Genomic DNA, 19460 nt, shown 5'->3' on the forward strand with positions numbered 1-19460 from the left:
TCTAAATATCTGCGGATATCTGTAATTCTGGTTGAGAATTTTAACTAGCAAAAGCAGATTAGCCAGTTAATATAAATTGTTCCATTGTACTGAAGATTTTTGAGAAACTTATTTTGTCAGTGATTATTTTGCTAATCAAATTGTTTCTGTAATTCTAGGTTACAGTCACAGCAGTTGCAATAACTTTTGACAAAAATCAGGCTTTACAGACCACAAAAACACATGTTGAAAAGTCACTGCAAAGAGGTAAACCTGTGATGGATGGGAGCATAGTTAATGTTTATCTACAGTTATAGTTAAGTGAAAAAGGTAGATTAAATAAATGACTTGTTTCTTGAAGAAGAGATACTGTCACTTTTTCTGTTTATCTTTTTCAAGATAACTTTGTGGTTGACTTGGTATTTTTCACACGTGAATAGGTGGTTGACTGGTGTTTATTTACATAGAGAATGCTGCTATTTTTTAGACTTAGATTATAACATATTCTGCAGTAATTTAGAGGTTTCTGTCCTAGGATCTCTGGGGAGGTCTTCAAGGCATCTGAGAACCTACTGATGTAGTAAGCACCACGTATTTTTCTTAGGAAAGGTCCTCAGAGTTGTCCTTTATCCAGTAAAAATCTAGGAAGTACCATTTTTAATATATCCCAGAGAAACTCAAATTGTTAAAAATTGCTATGTGTTCTGAAAAAAGGAGAGGGAAATAGTATGCTTTCTAAAATTTAGGTACGTAGCAGCTAAATAAAATATTCACGATTAGTCTAAAATTTTTATAGTTGATTACATTCTACATGTAAAGCATTGAATTAATGTTAAATAGAGATGTATTAAACAATTACGTTCAGATATTTATCAAAGAAGATAGAAAATAGCTGGTTTAAGTATCATAGAACCAGTATGGTACAAAGAATAGGATAATAATAGTTGTTACTGAGTTCTTATTATTTGGAAGGCATTGTGCTAAGAGATTTATGCTTAGTATATTTTTTCGAAGACTCACTACAGTCCTAGCAGGAAAGATAGCATCTTTCATCATCGTGCAGGTGAAGGATGGGTCTCCATGGGAGAAACCAAGAAGAAAATAACCAGAATAAATTGGATTTGGGGAAATATATATTTTATCCCAGATTCTTAATTTAAAAAAATTAATACTAGATCATTACTAAATAACCAGTGTTTTTCTTGCCTCTCAAGCCTCTACAGATAATGAAGAACTTCTGCAGTTTCCACTGGAGCTCTGTTCAGATTCACTTCCTTCTCATCCTTTTCCACCAGCTAAAGGTTGGTTAAGTGAGGGAAATGCAAACACAAATCCTAGTTTCTAGTTACTTTTACTTCTTCATCGTAGGCAGTTTTACTTAATCTTGAGATGAAGATTTATTCTTCATTCCCTCATTGTCTATTTCTTCATGTTCATACAGGGGAGAGACTAATAATTCCTTTTATTTTAATTTCTCAGGTAATCTTATCATAAATTATTAAGGTTTAAGGAGCATCATGTGATGTTCCATTCTTATACTTCAAATGTATTAAAATTTTATTTTCAGAGATCTGGATTTCCCAAAGTAACTATTCACACGTGATATATTGATATTTATATCTGGTAAGGTTTTTCCAGCCACAATAGAAATTTTACAAAAATTTTTAGATTTTTATAGACAACAAAATACTGATTTTCTTCAGAAGAAATGTGGAGAGAGGTTTGGGTTTGGGTAGTATAAGTGAGAAAGGGATGAGCTGTCTTTTGAGTGTCTTGGTTATTATTGAGGAACATTGTTATGTACTTAAAAGATACTGCCATATTTTCAAATGCAAAATGATAGTCTCTTAACTTAATAGCAGTTAAATCTACCTAGATCTGTACTAATGGGAGGTAGTATTTTCTATTTCTCTTCTGATTTCAGGGCAATTTTTATTATACGAATTTTCAGAATTACTATACCTTATTTTGTAGCATTAGTTATGATACAGAATAGTTTTATATTCACATTGCATCTATGTCAATAGAATCTTTACTAAATTAGTGCAAAGCCTGTTTATGTATGTAGGTAAATAGATCTTGTCTCATATTTTGAAAATGAAAAGATAAGCTACTTTCAGATTCTGAACTTTCTAACATGGTAACTGTGGTCTTCTTTCTTTTTTTATCTAAACTAAAATTCTAATTTAGAACTCGATAGAGAATTTTAGCATAATTGAACTCCTTGAAAGAACAGAGAGGAAAAAATCAAATCCAAAGATAATTTGAGTTCAGATTTATAAATTAAATACAGCTTCCAGAACAAAAAGAACTGTGAAGAATCTTCCTTAGAACTGGGTAGACAGAATTTTTTTAAAAAACACCTACTTTATACAGAAACTTGTATTTAACGTAAGGTTAATTCCAAATCAGTTTTAGGTGTCGTTTCATTTGTCCTTACCCTGCAATGGAAGGGGTGCAATGTGGAGGGGGGGGACCAAAACCAAAAATCTAATCAGCAACAACAAAAAGATTTGATCAGTTGCTAATATATAGGTATATATATTTATGCAGATCGGGTCCCTATTAGCTCACTTTTACCTTGTTAATCATTACTGATTTCTGCAGAAGATTGGATTTAAATTCTGTAAATTTGTCATATCTACATTGATACCTTGCAGTTTCTGCATTAGCTTTCAAAATGTTTTCAAAGGTCATTAGAATTCGTGCTTGTGGGTCATTAGTCTATTTTGTACAAATGATACTCTGAACTGAAGAACAACAAAAGAAGAATTTGAGTAGAGTAAGTCCTATCTGAGCAGTACTTAAAATATTGCAATTTATTTTGTAGTGTGGAGAGGGGCCATAAAGTGGAGTAATAAAGTAGCAGACCTCGATTCTCTTCTCAGTTCTGCTACTGATAGTGTGAGAACTTGGCCCAGGAACCTCTAATAAGCCAGTTAAGCCTCAGTTCCTCATCTGTAAAGTGTGAAAAGATTAAGATTCTCTCTACCCTTTAAAATTCTGATTCCTTGGGTTTCTGTGGTTTATGGTTTTTCAATAATTAACATGTTTCTATTATTAAAAACAAATCAAAAGCCAATTAATCAAAATCAAAAGCTAGTGTTACATTCAAAATTTCCAAATAGCTTCAAATCTGTTAAACCAGTAATTTTTAAACTCTGCTTCTCCAAAAGGCAGGGTGGGAAGTGAGCTGAGGGGAGAGTGGAGGAGTGAGAGGATGGGTCTCTGGACCCCCTTCCTACCCTTGAAATAGAGTAGCTTTGATTCAGTATGCTTTTATTTATTGATTTTCTGTATGTGATTTTGTTGTAAGACAGAGTTTCAAAAAGTTTGAAAACCACTGAATCAGATCGTGCTGCCATCATCATCATTTTCATAGTGTTCAATAGCATTACATCTAATACTAATATATATAAAACTTTTTTACTAAGTATTAACTGCAAAACTTACGTGCTTTTCCTTGAATATTACATTTTAAAATCATCAGTAAACACTAAATAGTTTACCTGTACCTTTTTATAAATAGTTGTGTAAATTGTAGTTTACATTGCATGCTTATTTACTGTCTTTGCTTTCTCAAGTCTTTTCAGGAGGACATGGGCTATCCTAAATATACTTGAAAAAGTTATCACAAAGTATTTTGGAAGATTTGAGGATAGGGGTTTTGAAAAGGTCTGAAAAATGTAATAGAGTGTAATATATGAATGTAGTAATTGAGTATTGTAACATGAAAGGTTTTAAATAGAGAATAGAAATATGTGGCAAAAGTTAAGCTTGGCAATTTAGAAGTAACAAGCAAGAGAGGAAGGTAAGGGTGCTAGGAATAAATGCTCAAAAAATTTCTCTATTTTCTTATATGCAACCACAAGAGGCTTAAAAGTTAACTGCTAATATTGATAAGTAAATAAATGTATAGTTTTTATGGTTTTGTTAGGTCAGTTCGCTAAGCTGATGGAGCTTTTTCCTTTTTTTTTAAATTCTGAAAACTTTGAATCCTAATTTATTTTTCACGTTCTTATTACAAATTTGGTGATTTATTAAAATTTTTCTTTTATGTTGACAGTAGTTTCAAGAGCTAAGCACAGTATATATTAATACTTCCATCTTTTAACTTGTAGATAAACCTTTCTGATAATTATCTTTTTATGTTACTGAAGATGAGTGAATATTATGTGAAGAAAAGATGCTTCAGTTACATGTATTCTAATTCACTGTGTAGAGTAAGCCTGGGCCTGAATTGTCCATCCATGTTCAATTTTTTCCTTTCATCTTTGGTTATATTTAGTTTTGTTTCCCAAGGTAACAAGATAGTTTGATGTTGGTTTGGTTACCTTGCTCTAAGTATTTGATTTTTCTGATTTGAAATATTAAAAGGTGCTGAGCCTGAGTAATTTCTTCCAGGAAATTATCATGTGAAGGTCATCAAAATTCTTGATGAATACTAAGGAAAATAGATGATTGGCATCAATGTAAATTACTTATATGAGGCTGTATTATGAGAAAAAGGAGGTATAACAAACTTTTTACACCACTCCCATGATGTTTTTTCCTCATCATTAATGTCTGTACTTTAGTTTTCTGAATATTTACTACTTAACTCTGAAATGGTTTTAAGAGACTTTAAAAAAAAATGTTATCAAGGGATAGAGCAAATACAGTGAAAATGGAGAATCTGAGTGACAGTAAGTAATCTGGGTGAAAAGTAAAAAAAAAATAAGATTTGTTTTACAGACTGTAGTTGATCTCAAAAATTTCATATGCATGTAGTTTTTATAGAAGGTTAGCATATTATTTTTGATACATGTCTAAAGACCTAAATCTCAATATCTTAGATACCATACTGTGGGGCTTAAGATCTTAGATAAATGTGTGTGAATCATGTACCACTATAAATATTTCAAGTACTTTATAAGTTCAATCTATAATAGGATAATAGTTTTTTAAAATTAAAATTCTGAGAGTTTAAGCCTTTAAAAAGGTTTAATTAAGTCAATTTAGTTTTTATATACTGTTGGGTGAAACTGTATAGAAGAAAAGTCTTTTATACCAACTTTGTTCCTACTTTCGTTTTGCTTTATGCTGGAGTGATAGCCTCACGTTCGATGGCATAATAGGCTGGCAGGAGTACTCTTTTCATTAAGCAGCTGCCGATTAATGTGACAAGCATAGGCCAAAATCTGGATTTCAGTATAAAAATAAAACCCTCAATACATTGTACTCCATAATTAGGTATCACATTTGAAGTTTTGTTATCTTTATTTTTATTGAGGCTATAAGGGTTATTTTTTTGTTAAGCCAAATTTGATTCTAAAAGGTAGTTTAATTTTTTAAATTTAATGACTTGCCTTACATTTTTTAAGCTAGTGATTAGAAATATAAACCTATAAAAACTACAAGAGTTAGCTTTTATTTTATCCTGCCAATGAATGGTTCTAAATTCTTAACAACTATTACACAATTCTTTGCACAAACTAAAAATATCTTTATGTATTAACAATTCATTGCATGTCTGTTTTTTCTCTCTTTTTAAAATGTTTTTTATTGGGGCGCCTGGGTGGCTCAGTCGGTTAAGCGTCTGCCTTTGGCTCAGGTCATGGTCCCGGAGTCCCGGGATCGAGCTCCGCATCGGGCCCCCTGCTCAGCGGGAGGCCTGCTTCTCCCTCTCCCACTCCCCCTGCTTGTGTTCCCTCTCTCGCTGTCTCTCTCTCTCTCTGTCAAATAAATAAATAAAATCTTTAAAAAAACAAAACAAAACATAAAATGTATTTTATCATTATGACCAAATGGTAGCAAAAATAAAAAGTGCTGAAGTTCTCCATGTTATTGATGTCCCCAACAATTAGTAAGAAGAAAGGAGAGAGATGCTGAGGGGAAGGAGATTGAAGGGAAAATAAAGTAAGGAGTGGAAAACGTATGAGAAACTTATCCCAGACATGGGAAAGAAGGAAGGAAAGAGAAAATTGATGGAGGAGTAGAGATAAGGAATCTTTGCTTCTTCAAGGCAGCTTGAGTTCAGTGAAATCCAGAGTCTGAGGAAGAGGGAGTAAGCAACAAAGAAAATTGAATTGGGTTACTCACAAAAATTGGCATTATTTGGAAGAGAAAATCTGAAGGGTACGAGGGAGGGGAGAAGTGGATGCCTGGAAACAGAGGCAGGAAAATAGAAGATGGGGATTGAAGAAAAGTGGTTTAGGCTGTTGTACATCTTTAGCTGGAAGCTTTAATGACCCAAATGGAGAAGCTAATTGTGTTTGTCATCTAATGTATGTATTGTGATGGTAGTTGAGTTTTTCCCCTTAGTGGGCTATGCAGATTGAAGCTATTTATATTTTTCTCTATGCTTTAATAATTTTTAGCTATAATATGGCAATTTCATCATCAATCCACCAATATTTGAATACCATTATGGGCAAGGTTTATACACATAATTTGTTTAAGTCCGTCATTAAGCCAGATTTTATAGTTATAGGACATAGCTAATCAGTGCATTATAGATTGATGGAAATGCCAAAAGAGACATAAAACCAAATTTTGATCATAATAACTTAAAACTGAGAATGTTTAGGGACCTGGGTGGCTCAGTCAGTTAAGCGTCTGACTCTTGGTTTCGGTTCAGGTCATGATCTCAGGGTCCTGGGATCAAGCCCCATGTTGGGCTTTGCACTCAGTGAGGAGGCTGCTTGAGATTCTTTCCCCCTCCCCCCATACCAGCTCTATCTCTCTAAAATAAATAAAATCTTTTTAAAAAGTTTAAAATACAAAGCCCAAGAATGTTTTATTTTTTAAACTTTTTAAAAGATTTTATTTATTTGAGAGAGAGAAGCAGACTCCCTGCTGAGCAGGGAGCCAGACATGGGGCTCCATCCCAGGACCCCAGGATTGTGAACTGAGCTGAAGGCAGATGCTTAACCCACTGAGGCGCCCCATTTATTTTTTTAAAAAACTTTATTTTAAAAAAGATACTATTTATTTGAGATAGCGCGAGAGAGAGAATGAGCAGGGGGCAGAGGGAGAGAGAAGCAGACTCCCCGCTGAGCAGGGAGCCCAGCTCGGGGCTGGATTCCAGGACCCCTGAGATCACAACCCAAACAGAAGGCAAGCGCGCTTAACCTACTGAGCCACCTAAGTGCGCCCCCCTACCCCCCGCCCCCGAGAATGTTTAAATAACTAAATAAAGTATACATTTTTAAAGACTTCAGATTGCATATGTTTTCTTTTAAGTAGCATCCGTGCGCATCATGGGACTTGAACTCACAACCCCAAGATTAAGAGTTATATGCTGTAGGCACTGAGCCAGCCAGGCCCCCCAGATTACATATATTTTAATCTGCCAGAGAATCTTCAGAAGTTTCAGGAGCTTTTTTTAGTTTTAGTAATTTTCTTAAGATGACCAGATAAGATTATCTCAGATATTTTTTAATTATTCAGAACAAAGATGATCTGTAAATTCTAATGATATAAAGTGAACAGCTTGTCAGAGGAGTTAGTAATCAGCGTAGAGCTTTATCATAGCCAGCTGATACCTTTGTCATTTGTTATGACTATTTAGAAGAATGGAGAAGTCTCAAACGTCAGAAGCACTGGAGCATGTATAATTGAGGGAGGAAGAATCCTTGCCACATTGTTTTCTGTTGGTCATCAATATGCTCATTTCTATTCAACTGCTTTTAACCTAGGTTAGTCCCCCTCCCCACTGATAGGCCTTGTTAAATATTGTTAGAGTATACTAAAAGAATAATAAAATCTTATGTTCTTTTTGCCTTGCTGACTTTCTAGGGTTGTTCATTTATAGATAACAGGGTTATCACCTACTGGTGACTTTTTAATGGAGCAAAATAATCATTTTCTTGTATCCAGTGGGAAAGGAAATTGTAAGAGACGTGGGCTGCTGTGTGGCTTGATTGAGACTTTCTGCAGCAAAATGGGGGGAACCTTACATAAAAAGTGTTTGTCTCAAACTCTTCTACATAGATAAGGCTGACAATGGGCATTAGCTCCTCAACAAAGCCCAAAAGATGTTAGTAAGATTTCTAATCCTGAATATGAAATATGTTGTCTTTTTTTTTTTTTTTTTAGAGATTACATATGGGTTTATTTCTTTTTCACCATAATTACTAGTGTATCAATGAGCCAGACAGCTAATACCTGCAATACCTTCTGTTTTGAGAAGACTGTTACCTTGGAAGAGCAGAGTGACTGAGAATCTGAGGTCATTAGATACCTGAGGTATTCAAATGTCTGAGGTGCCAATGTTCAGCTGTTCCCAGGACCATCTCATTTTGGGCCTTTTCTCTGAGAGAAAAATTAAGATCCTAGCAAACATGTTAGATGAATCTGCTCTCCTTAAGTGAGATAAAAAAAAAAATCATCTATTTTAACCTTTCCCTTAAGCATATCTGCAATTTACAAAGGGAAGAAAGAGAGAGAGAAACAGACTCTTAATTACAGAGAACAATCTGATGGTTACCAGTGGGGAGGGGAGTGAAGGGATGGGTTAAATAGATGATGGGGATTAAGGAGTGCCCTTGTAGTGATGAGCACTGGGTGATGTATGGAATTGTTGAATTACTATGTTGTGTAATTGAAACTAATATAACACTGTATGTTAACTGGAATGAAAATAAAAACTTAAAAAGAATATCTGCAATTTTAAAACTTTTTTTTCAGATATTAATTCAAATACATTCATATGTGGAGGCAGGGAAAAGACCCACTTCTCCACCCTTTGTAAAATTTTTTGGGAAAAGTAATAAATGTGCATGGTGAAAAATTCAAATCTTACCAAAAAATCATACAGTCCAAAATCAAACTCCCTTCTCCATTCATTTCCCTTTTCAAGAGGCAACTACCCTCAATCAGCTTTATTGTCTGTCTTTGCAAAGATATTTTTATTTAAAAAAAAAAAACAAGTATTTTACAAATCATTGTGTACTTTTTTTTCACTTGTTATTTAGGGATGAGAGCAGATACTTTGTACATGTTTAAGCTCTTGTTGTGGACATTTGTCATTAAGTTATACACAGTTGCTACTGGGGAATTTCATATTACTCAGATAATACTGAGATATAGAAGACAGTTTCACTTTAGTAATTTTCACATTATTTTTTAGCTTTTGCCCCCTGTTCCCTCATTTTAAAAACTTGCACAGAATTCCTAATGCCCACTCTATTTTATGTAAGTCTGTACTCTCCAAGTCTGTACTGCATAGTCCTGGGACTCTCCCGGCATTTGTAAGCTTGGGTAAGCATTTGCTGTCCCAGCTTCTGCACTACAGCCTTTTTCAGTGCTGAACTAGCTGTCCCTAGAGATGTGGTAAGCTTCTGAATGTCAGTTCTGTTCTGGTCTCCTTCCTGTAGGTTCCATCTCCTTCCGGGTTCCAAAGCTCCTCAGGATCCTGAATCAGGGAGGACGTTTTCTTGCCTAGATCTTCAGTCTGAGGGCATGATGGTCAGGGCACATCCATAGCATGGTACCCTCACAGTCATTTTGTGGATCCTGCCTAGTGATCCTATTTACTCAACAGCCCAGTATTATAAGAGGAATGACAGTCACTATACACTTTCCAGTATTAGCTAGTTGTCACTTGCTTTATAAAAATGGGAAGAGGGGGGAGTATGAGAGATACTCCCATTGCACCCAATTAGCAGAAACCTGTACAAATCTTATCTTTAAAAGGTATAACTTTTATTAAGAATATTACCAAAAGATTAACACATTAAGCAGAGATAAAAATATGTATTTACTTAATTTATAAGTTTAAAAAAAAACTGGGTGACTGAAATTATTCTGTTTTTTTTTTTTTTAGTTATTTCTAACTCAGCAACACTATTCTTTCAGTTATAAAATTCTTTGAAACAAAAATTCAAATATGCTAATGTAGGTAGAGTCTGAACCTTAAAAAATAGATTATGAAGTTTTTTTTATTAGTGCTGTTTAAATTTGTACAATACTTTAAATAGCGATAATAAAAATACAAAATACTAAGGAAAATTCTGGATGCTCCTTTTACAAGGTTACTGGAAAGGGAATGATTCCTGTTTGGTATCTAGTTCTATCTGTGGGGAGCACTTTTTAGTTCTATGATGTCTTGATACCACCAGAGGGAGCTGTTGATAGTGAAGTCCCTGAATGAAGGGGGGTTGGCGAGGGGGAGGGTTATGGCTAGTAAGTAAGCAGTTTGTGTTTATCTTTGAGACATAGGTCATTGCCTGGTCTGTAATTTTTAATCTTATTGGCTCCTCCCCCCCCCACACACAAACATTTTCCTTCCATGTTTCATTTCAGATTTTCTTCCTAATACATTGATGCTTTTCTCTGCTCAGTTTTCTCACCCTGCTTTCATCCTACTAACATTTGTTACTATGTTTATATTTTCTCATGTCTATAATGTTTCTGAAACTCTTCTTGTGTTACAGTAACAAGTAGTCTTCCTTGGCATGATATTTATTAACTGAGCTAGTTTTCATAAATCAATAGAAACTGCATTTAAAACCTAAATACTTCTATTTGGTTTGCTTTTTATAATGAAGCCATAAAGATTTCCTCTTATTCATCTGGCTTATAGAGGTATTAACAAACAGCAAAGAAGAGATACTGGCTTGTACTTAGCATTCAAGCTAATGTTGTTCATATTGTCTTATTAGAACACCTGGAGAGTGCAAGTTCTAACTCAGGTATACCAGCTGCACAGAGAGGTGAGTTTGTCTAATTAAGCAAATAGTCACCAAAGGTGTGAAATTCTAGTGTGGTGGTGCATAAACATATAGACATTGGAGAAATGCACTGGACAGTGGAATAGACACCAAAATGTGGCTTTATTATAGTTAGAATGTGTCTTTTAAAATATTAATTAAACTAATATTTACATTTTTAGCATTTTAATAGTTTCCCTGTTTCTAAAAATAAAATCTTAGCTCTTCAACATTTTTTAGCTCAGTAATAGTAAAAGCTATTTTTTTTAAAAAAGGAAAACTTGTTAGACTCCCACCTGCCTCCCCACTCAATGTCATCAGAAGCTTTGTTGCCAAAATCAGATGTGAAAACAGAATATTGACCAAAGTGACCCTTTGGCTTTCCTGTTACTGATGGTAGAAAAAATGTGTTTTAATAAAAGATAAGTCAACTAGTAATTTTTTAAAATGTATTCTTCAGCATTTGATTCTCAATATTTTTTTTTATTTTAAGGTAAAAATAGGGAAGGGAATTATTCACAAAGTTTGAATTGTAAATTAAAGTTATAAAATATAGACAGTTAAAACACTGTAAAGTAAAAAGAATGGGAAATAAAGTTAAAGCAGTGTATGGTCCTTTCATTGATATTTCTGTTAGACCTTGTTTCCATTTCCCCTAAGCGACCACACCACTATGATATTGCCAAAAATGCTCAGCCAGCTAATTGAGAACTTGGTTTTGGACAAATCAGTGTCTAAAGCTTGACTCTCTACTATCTGTCATATCTGACTTGAAAAGGACCATTCTTTTTCTAAGTTACAGTTAAATTACGTCATCAGAAGGAGTGTTATGACGAGTAAGAGACGTCATCCATATTTTTTCTTTGTTTTTTCTTTTGTTTTCTGTCTGTGTTTTCAGCAACGTCAGTTGATTACAGTTCCTTTGCAGACAGATGCAGCAGTTGGATAGAGCTCATTAAACTGAAAGCTCAGACCATAAGGCGCGGATCAATTAAGACAAGTAGGCGGATGTTTCTACCACATTATGATCTGAGAAGCATATCCCTGATTTCCCAGTGGTGAAGGCTAGACCTTACTATCCAGTAATAACATTGCCAATCAATCATGTATTGGAGTGTGAAAGCTGCAGACTCTAATGGTCACTTAGCAAAAGTTATTGAAGGGCCTTTTGATTTGTTCATTTTAACTGTACAATTGTTTTTAAAATTTTACTTTTTGTGAAGGTATTCTTAAAAGTGTATAAATAGATATTATATCCTTCTACTGGAAGGAAATTATGAGCTCTCTTATTGAAGAGACATTCTTCCAGGACCCAAGCTACTATGTAGTAGATGGCATCTGTTAGTTTACTAAGAGTGATATCCAAAGGGCTAAAAGAATGAGGTATTTCTGAATAGAAAGTAGTTAATTCTTATCTCACTGCTAGAATCAGCATCATTACTTACATGCTCTTTATACTCCATGTGTTTTGGTAGACTCTGAGGTAAATGTATTTGAGTGAAAGAATTTACATTAAAAAGGAAGAAACGATGTTTTAGAGGAAAGATCACAGGATATGGAACCAGCCAGATCTGGTTTGGGATCCTAGAAGTGTCATTTTAATAGCTGTGTGACCTTGGACAAGTTATTTAACTTCTCTGAGCCTCAGTTTCCTCATGTGTAAAATGGGGATAATAATACCTATGTTGCTGCGTTGTTGTAAGGATTAGATATATATACATATATATGTCTGGCTTATGTTAGTTACTTGTCAAGTGGTACCTATTTTTATGTTACTTTATATAACAATCAGCTTTTAGACAGCCAAGGTCATATGTTAAGTTTTTAAAATTATGAGTTTGATCAAAGAGGTTCGGAGAAGAAACCTATTACAACTAGTTAACATAAGGTTTATCTACAAGTTGACAATGATGAAGTCGGCTGAAAAAGATGGAAAAAACTGCACTGGGAAATATAACAACTTTCACACTCTCTTTGTAATAATTTGTTCCTACAGCAGATAATTTTTAATGCTCTACTGCTTTTTCTTTTTCTTCACTTTATAACGATCATTGTGTGTGTAGCTACACCGCATCAACATTTTCTTTTGCAGGAATGCCATTTTTCTTCCAAAAGAATTCCATTCCAGCATTGCCTCTTAAGTTATTCTTTCCCTCTCTTTTTAACTGCATGCAGTGCATGATAATTTCTTTACTTTCATGACATGGCTTAGCCTCACAGACAGCTGAATGTTGTCACCACTTATTTGGAAACCTTAGGGAATAATTGAGTTACCAACACCTGATCTTGATGTTTTTTCTTCTTTTTCCAAATTTAGCTGTGACAGTTGAAAAAGCAAGTCCTATGGGTGAAGGAAATTTCCGGAACCGCTCAACTCCACCTTGTGCAAATACTACAGTTGGGGTTGTTAAGATGACACCTCTTTCTTTTATTCCTGGAGCAAAAATAACTAAATATCTTGGGATAATTAACATGTTTTTTATTCGGGAAACCACTTCTCTTCGTGAGGTAATTTTATAACATTGTTTTTATGAATTTTCTGATTGAAGACATCAGTAACAAAACCAAACAAATTCCAGATTGTTATTTTTTGCCAAAGTAATCACACACGTGTGCGCATACCCACACCTTTTTGTTTTGTTTTGTTTTCAATAACCTGTATGGATTGATTCTAGATTAGACTTACTAAATTTCATATAGCACCTAGTATTATCACAAGAGTTATGTTGGATTTAATTTCATTTATTATTAGAAATCCCAGATCCTTATCATAGGATAAATAAAACAAGTAAATTGATCTATGTTTGATTAGAGATTTGAAACAGCCTGAAAGAACAGCTTAGTTTGCTCAGTTATTTGTCTGAGATATATTTAAATAACAGGTTTTTTTTAAGATTTTATTTATTTATTTGAGAGAGAGAGAATGAGAGACAGAGAGCATGAGAGGGAGGAGGGTCAGAGGGAGAAGCAGACTCCCTGCCGAGCAGGGAGCCCGATGCGGGACTCGATCCCGGGACTCCAGGATCATGACCTGAGCCCAAGGCAGTCGCTTAACCGACTGAGCCACCCAGGCGCCCCTAAATAACAGTTTTTAAGGCCTTACATTTAGAAATCATAAGGGACTATATTATAGATAGATGTCTGTGGGGATAGTTTATCATTTTCTCTCCCTGCAAAAGAATGCGGCTGCTCATTTTATTCCCACCTCTCCAAAAGTACATGAGAATGCCGTTTATTCAAATTCTTACCTTACTGTATAACCATAGTTATAAATGTTTTGATGTGGTCAAATCTAAGAATTACAGTCAGCCTATTATATCTTTAATTACACAGGAATTTAAATTCAAGAAAAAAATTATATTGTGTCTTACATTATGAAATAAGGCTAGAGCAAATTAATATTGTGAATAGGGAAATTTTTTATTGAATAGGTATGAAACCCAGTAAACTCTTGAGCAGTTTGTATTTTTTAAAAGTGTGTGCATTATAAAGATGACTTAACTATGCTTTTTTCCCATTGTCTCACCATCAGTGTTTCTATACTTTCTTAGAAATAATAGCCCTCATGCTATTTTTTTAAGTAGGCTCCATAATGGGGTTTGAACTCATGACCCTGAGATCAAGATCTGAGCTGAGATCAAGAGTTGGACTTTTAACCCCCTAAGCCACCCAGGCACCCCAGCCCTCATACTATTTTTTAATATCATGCTCACCATCCTGTACCTGGCACAGTGCCTGGCAGAGTAGACATAGTTATTTTTGTGTAAATGAAGGAATGACTTCTGACAGATTGGTTAGATGTTTCCTTTATGATACATTAGGTTTTAAAGCATATTCTAATTGTGTTGAGATGGAAAAGACACTTAATATATTCTCAAAACCCTTTTTAATATAGAATTAAAATAGGTGACACTTCTAAGCCCATTTAAGTTTGACAAAATTGGGTGTGAGAAGCTGGTATAGATTGGTGAATTAACTTTCCAGTTGCTCTTAATAGTACATGGATATTGCATTATTGTAGTCCATAAAATTTTATTTCCTAAGTGCCTTCTCTACTGCTTAAGCAGCCATACCCCAAAATGTTGCTTCATAGTAGATTTCCTTTCAACAGAGAATTGTAATATTAACTGGATGGCATAATATCCCAAATTTATTCATTGCTTGATAAGTTATTTGCTTTCTATTTTGTAATCTTCTAAGAATTACCCCTCTGTAGTCTTTGGTACTCTGCCATCAGAATTTCGAGATTTAAAAGGCAGGAGGAAAACAGATACAAGTAAAAGAAAAAAAATGTACTGAGCTATGACTGAGTTGGAGGTAGGCTGAAATACCTCAATTCCTTAATTATAAAGAGCTACCTTTATATGTAGGATCTATATATAGGATCCCCTGGCTTTTTAGTAAGGTGTGATCTGGTCAAATGTTTTTTTTTAACAGTGCATTAAATTTTGCCCTTAACTTCTAGTTTAAAGTTGGAAATTTCTTCCTTGACTGTAAATAACCTCCAGTAGAATTCATGGAAAACTTAGGTTCTAAAGCATTTTAGGCTCTCTGCTAGACTTTGGTTTCTGTTTTATTTTTGAATACTGAAAACATTCCCTAAACTATTGGATTTCATTTCCTAACAAATATGTATGGAATGCTTAGTGTGTGCACCTATTGAACTAGGTGTTAGCATATAGTTGTGAGCAAAACAGATGGCAGTCTCTGGCCTGATGGAATTTACAGTCTAGTGAAACGGAGCATGGTGAGCATGCAACAAATAATCATGTAACTAATGTATTACTAGTGATAGTAATATAAAGAAATACAACAGAGGCTATCAGGGAATTCAGCTGGGGATCTTAATTTAGATCTGATAGTTAGGGAACATTTCTCTGAGAAAGTTACATATAAACAGGGACCTGAAGAATTGATAAGAGTTATCCTGATGGAAAATTGGGTGAGGAACCTTCAGAAACAGCATGTACAGCATGGACCTGAGGCAGGAAAAGTGCTTGATAGGTTTGAGAAACTGATAAAAAGGCAAGTGTACTTGGAACATGCTTCAGAATGGGAGAGATGGAGAGCAGAGCAGTTTTATTGTTTATATTTACCTTCAATTTCTGTGAGTGATAGGAATGATTTGATGGAGACGTTGACATTGGAGAAACAGTTTGAATTCTTGCTCTGCCATTTTTTATTACCTATGTGGTCATAGTCATGGGCATATGACACATTCTCTGACATCAGTTTCATCATCTGTGAAGTAAGGATATTAATCCCCATCACAGACATGTGTTCAGTAAAGGTTTGTTTGTTCATTCATGTAACAAATCCCTGTTATGAGGGAAATTAAAATGATCCATCCATTATATTAAGATTATTTAAGATTTTTAGTATATATATTTTTGGCATTTTATATACATTCATGTCTACAGTTTGATTTTCTTTCATATTATTTTCTAGGAAGGAGGAGTCAGTGGTTTTCTCCATGCTTTTATTGCTGAAGTGTTTGCAATGGTGAGAGCTCATGTTGCTGCATTAGGAGGGAATGCTGTTGTCTCCTACATAATGAAGCAGTGTGTCTTCATGGAGAATCCAAATAAAAACCAGGTGAGATGTAGTCAAAAACTTCTTTTGGGGGAACCTGAGGATTTCCCTCCCCTATGGCTTTCCCATCTCCCACCCTCCCCCCAACCTCCACCAAAGAGAATTGCTCTTCAGAACTTTTTGTTTCCAGATGCTTGAAACATGTTTTAACAAATATATTAATAACCATGGTCATATATAGATCAGATGCTGTTTTCACATCTGGGTATTCTTAAATACCTCTGGAAGTTTAGCTTCTAAGTTACTGTGAGAGACAACCTTTAGTTTGGACTATGTTCTGTCTAGTTCTAATCGCCGTAGTGGTACGTAGTGGTACGTCCCGATTATTATCCCTAATAAATACTTCTGTTAGTGGGGGCAAAGAATTGTTGCTTAGGATTAATTTTAGAATAAATTCCTTTTATCAGTATTGTTCATATAATAGCTCACTTAGAATTGTTAAAGTTTCCTTTAAAAAATTTAATTCTATCAGTGGGGTTTTTTTGAGTTTCCTTTCTTGTGAGTTGCCTTCCTTTTTTTCCCTTTGTTCATTTTTCTGTTGGGTTGTCTATCTTTTCCAAGTGACTTAAAAGCCTGTGCTTTTTCAGCTATGTAGCACTGGCCCTAAAATAACAGAAAATTATGAGCAGATTGTTGGGTTGGTGATTGAACATTTCCTGTTGTTTGTATAGGCACAGTGTCTTATAAATGTGAGTGGTGATGCAGTGGTTTTTGTTCGTGAATCTGAATTAGAAGTGGTGTCAACTCAGCAGCCTACTACCAACTGCCCCCCATCATGTGCTGGAGGAGAAGTTACAACCTGAAGTAAATCAGAAAGAGCTCAACTCAATGAAATCCATCTGTCTCCATTGTTTTGTCTTTAATTATCTTACTGGACTTTTAAAAATGAACTTATTTGAGATAATTAAGAAAGAATTGGTACATTATGGGTGATTTGATTTATCTGGAATCTCTTGGAGGCATGAGAATTCTCAAATCCTGATGTTTTGTTTGCCAGTCCTAGTCAGGCCCCATGGAATCTTGACTCCTCACTAAGTTCAGATAGATTTCTCAGAGAACTGTAGCAGAGATGGAAGTTATTGGTAATTTATATTGACTTAAATAAAATCATACTTAGAAATAAAATGGTCAAATCATCAAAATTATAATAGCTATCCTAGTGTAATTGAGAGAAACTAAGAAATTTACAAATTGTCAATGAATAAAAAAAATCTGATTTGAGGAATGTGTGAGAAAATGCAGAAAAGTTTGAGAACACTATGTGGGTTTCCTAATATGTTTTATTTTGAGAACAACTGAATTTGGAATTTGGTAACAACCGAAAGGAAGAGTGCTTCAGCCATCTTTTAAAAAGAAGTTAAAATTCTGCAACTTGTATCCATACTATGTCCTAACTACTGTAAAAGAAAAAGTAATTTATTAGAGCCAGTGTCCTTCCATTGAAAGTTCTAATAATGTCTGTAAGGAGGGAGGAAAAAACTATGTAATTTTGTAACTGGCCAAATTTTATTAGTGCTTAATTTGTCTAGAAGAGGCTTGGCTTCAACTGGAAGGAAAAGGTCAGTGAATTTTGTTGAAGTAGTTAAGGTATAATTGATCTAGTAGGAGCATAAAATTATTTCTGATAGAATCATACTGCACTCCTACCAAATAAACAGAATTATATCTTAGGGATTTTTGATGGTGAGTTAGATTGTATTTGGCATAGAATTTGGAAATGTAACTTGAATGTAATTATGCTGCAAAGTGTTGAATGTATACATAGAAATACTTTTTCTGTCAATGCCAAATACCTATTGTAAATGAAGCATACAAAGTACATTCCTCCTTTGCACAATAAAATTTCTTTATAAAACTTATGATTTTGCTCTTTCAGGATAACAAACTACCCTAAAGATTAGGAGTCATTTCCTTGTTATCACAGGTGTCAATATTTTTCTGTATTTTGTGTATAATTTTATTTTTTAAATAAAAAGTTTATAAACTGGAATATTGCTAAATCTCTTGTTTGCCTCCTTTGTGTAGTGTAGGACTGCCAGTAGTCTGAAATCACTTTCCATCTGGTCACCTCCATTCATTCCTGCAGTCAGCAAACATCCATTGTGTAGCTACTGTAATCCTTGGGGCACTTTCATGGTCTTTGGTCGGTAGGTATTCACATTCAACAACTACTGAATGCCTACTAGATCCCAGGGCATAGTTTGAGGCAGTGAACAAAACACGCTTAGGTTCCTATGATCTCGGAGCTTATTTTCAGTGGCCACACAAGTAAATAATTTGTAAAATGTGCTGTGTGTATGTATATATATGTGTGTGTGTGTATATATATACTATACCTACTATTCATATATATGTGGTATATATATGTTTATGTATTGTGTGTGTATATGTATATACACACACTATAACAATTGCTAATGTTAATGTTTACTGAATGCTTACTATATGCCAGGCAGTGTAATATATATATATGTATATATATATAATTTTAAAGATTTTATTTGTCAGAGAGAAAGCGAGCACAAGCAGGGGGAACAGCAGCAGAGGGAGAAGCAGTTTCCCCGCTGAGCAGGGAAGCCCGATGCAGGGCTCGATCCCAGGACCCTGAGATCATGACCTGAGCCAAAGATGCTTAACCGACTCAGCCACCCAGGCGTCCCTAATAAATGTATTTTTGTATTAACCCTTTTAATCTTTACAGAAACCCTATGAGGTAGAGGTAAATATCATAGTTAAGCCCTATTTTATAGTTGAGGAAACTGAGTAGAGAGTTTGATCTGCCAAAAGATTCAAGCACAGGCAATCTGGCTCTGAAACCCACACTATTAAGTGAGAAGGTAGGCACAGCTTGAGATGGAGGTAGCTTCCCAAAGGAAATGATAATTTATTTTTATTTTTATTTTTTTTATTATTTTTTTAAAGATTTATTTATTTATTTATGTGAGAGAGCGAGAATGAGAGAGAGATAGAGTACATGAGAGGGGGGAGGGTCAGAGGGAGAAGCAGACTCCCCGCCGAGCAGGGAGCCCGATGCGGGACTCGATCCCGGGACTCCAGGATCATGACCTGAGCCGAAGGCAGTCGCCCAACCAACTGAGCCACCCAGGCGCCCCTTATTTTTATTTTTTTAAAAGATTTTATTTATTTGAGAGAGTTCGAGAGAGAGCATGAGCAGGGAGAGGGGCAGTGGGAGAG

The 19460-nt window shown here is 34.8% G+C and overlaps 1 protein-coding gene across 4 annotated transcripts in view; it reads left to right on the forward strand.

The window, feature by feature from the left end:
- The window catches only part of C2CD5 (C2 calcium dependent domain containing 5), a 101068-nt gene extending 83406 nt beyond the window's left edge, over positions 1 to 17662 (forward strand). The window contains exons 21-27 of one of the 4 annotated variants that reach the window (XM_035028076.1): positions 159 to 246; positions 1194 to 1280; positions 10626 to 10676; positions 11572 to 11673; positions 12991 to 13181; positions 16122 to 16268; positions 16937 to 17662. In XM_035028076.1, the coding sequence (XP_034883967.1) occupies positions 159 to 246; positions 1194 to 1280; positions 10626 to 10676; positions 11572 to 11673; positions 12991 to 13181; positions 16122 to 16268; positions 16937 to 17068 (798 nt within the window). In that variant the 3' untranslated portion in view covers positions 17069 to 17662. The remainder of the gene's footprint in view (positions 1 to 158; positions 247 to 1193; positions 1281 to 10625; positions 10677 to 11571; positions 11674 to 12990; positions 13182 to 16121; positions 16269 to 16936) is intronic. The other 3 variants (XM_035028077.1, XM_035028078.1, XM_035028079.1) reach the window with 3 other exon arrangements.
- Positions 17663 to 19460: the final 1798 nt, after the last annotated feature.

The sequence above is a fragment of the Mirounga leonina genome, unplaced genomic scaffold (genome assembly GCF_011800145.1).
Source record: "Mirounga leonina isolate KUSES-001 unplaced genomic scaffold, KU_Mleo_1.0 Mir_201, whole genome shotgun sequence".
Lineage (NCBI taxonomy): Eukaryota > Metazoa > Chordata > Mammalia > Carnivora > Phocidae > Mirounga > Mirounga leonina.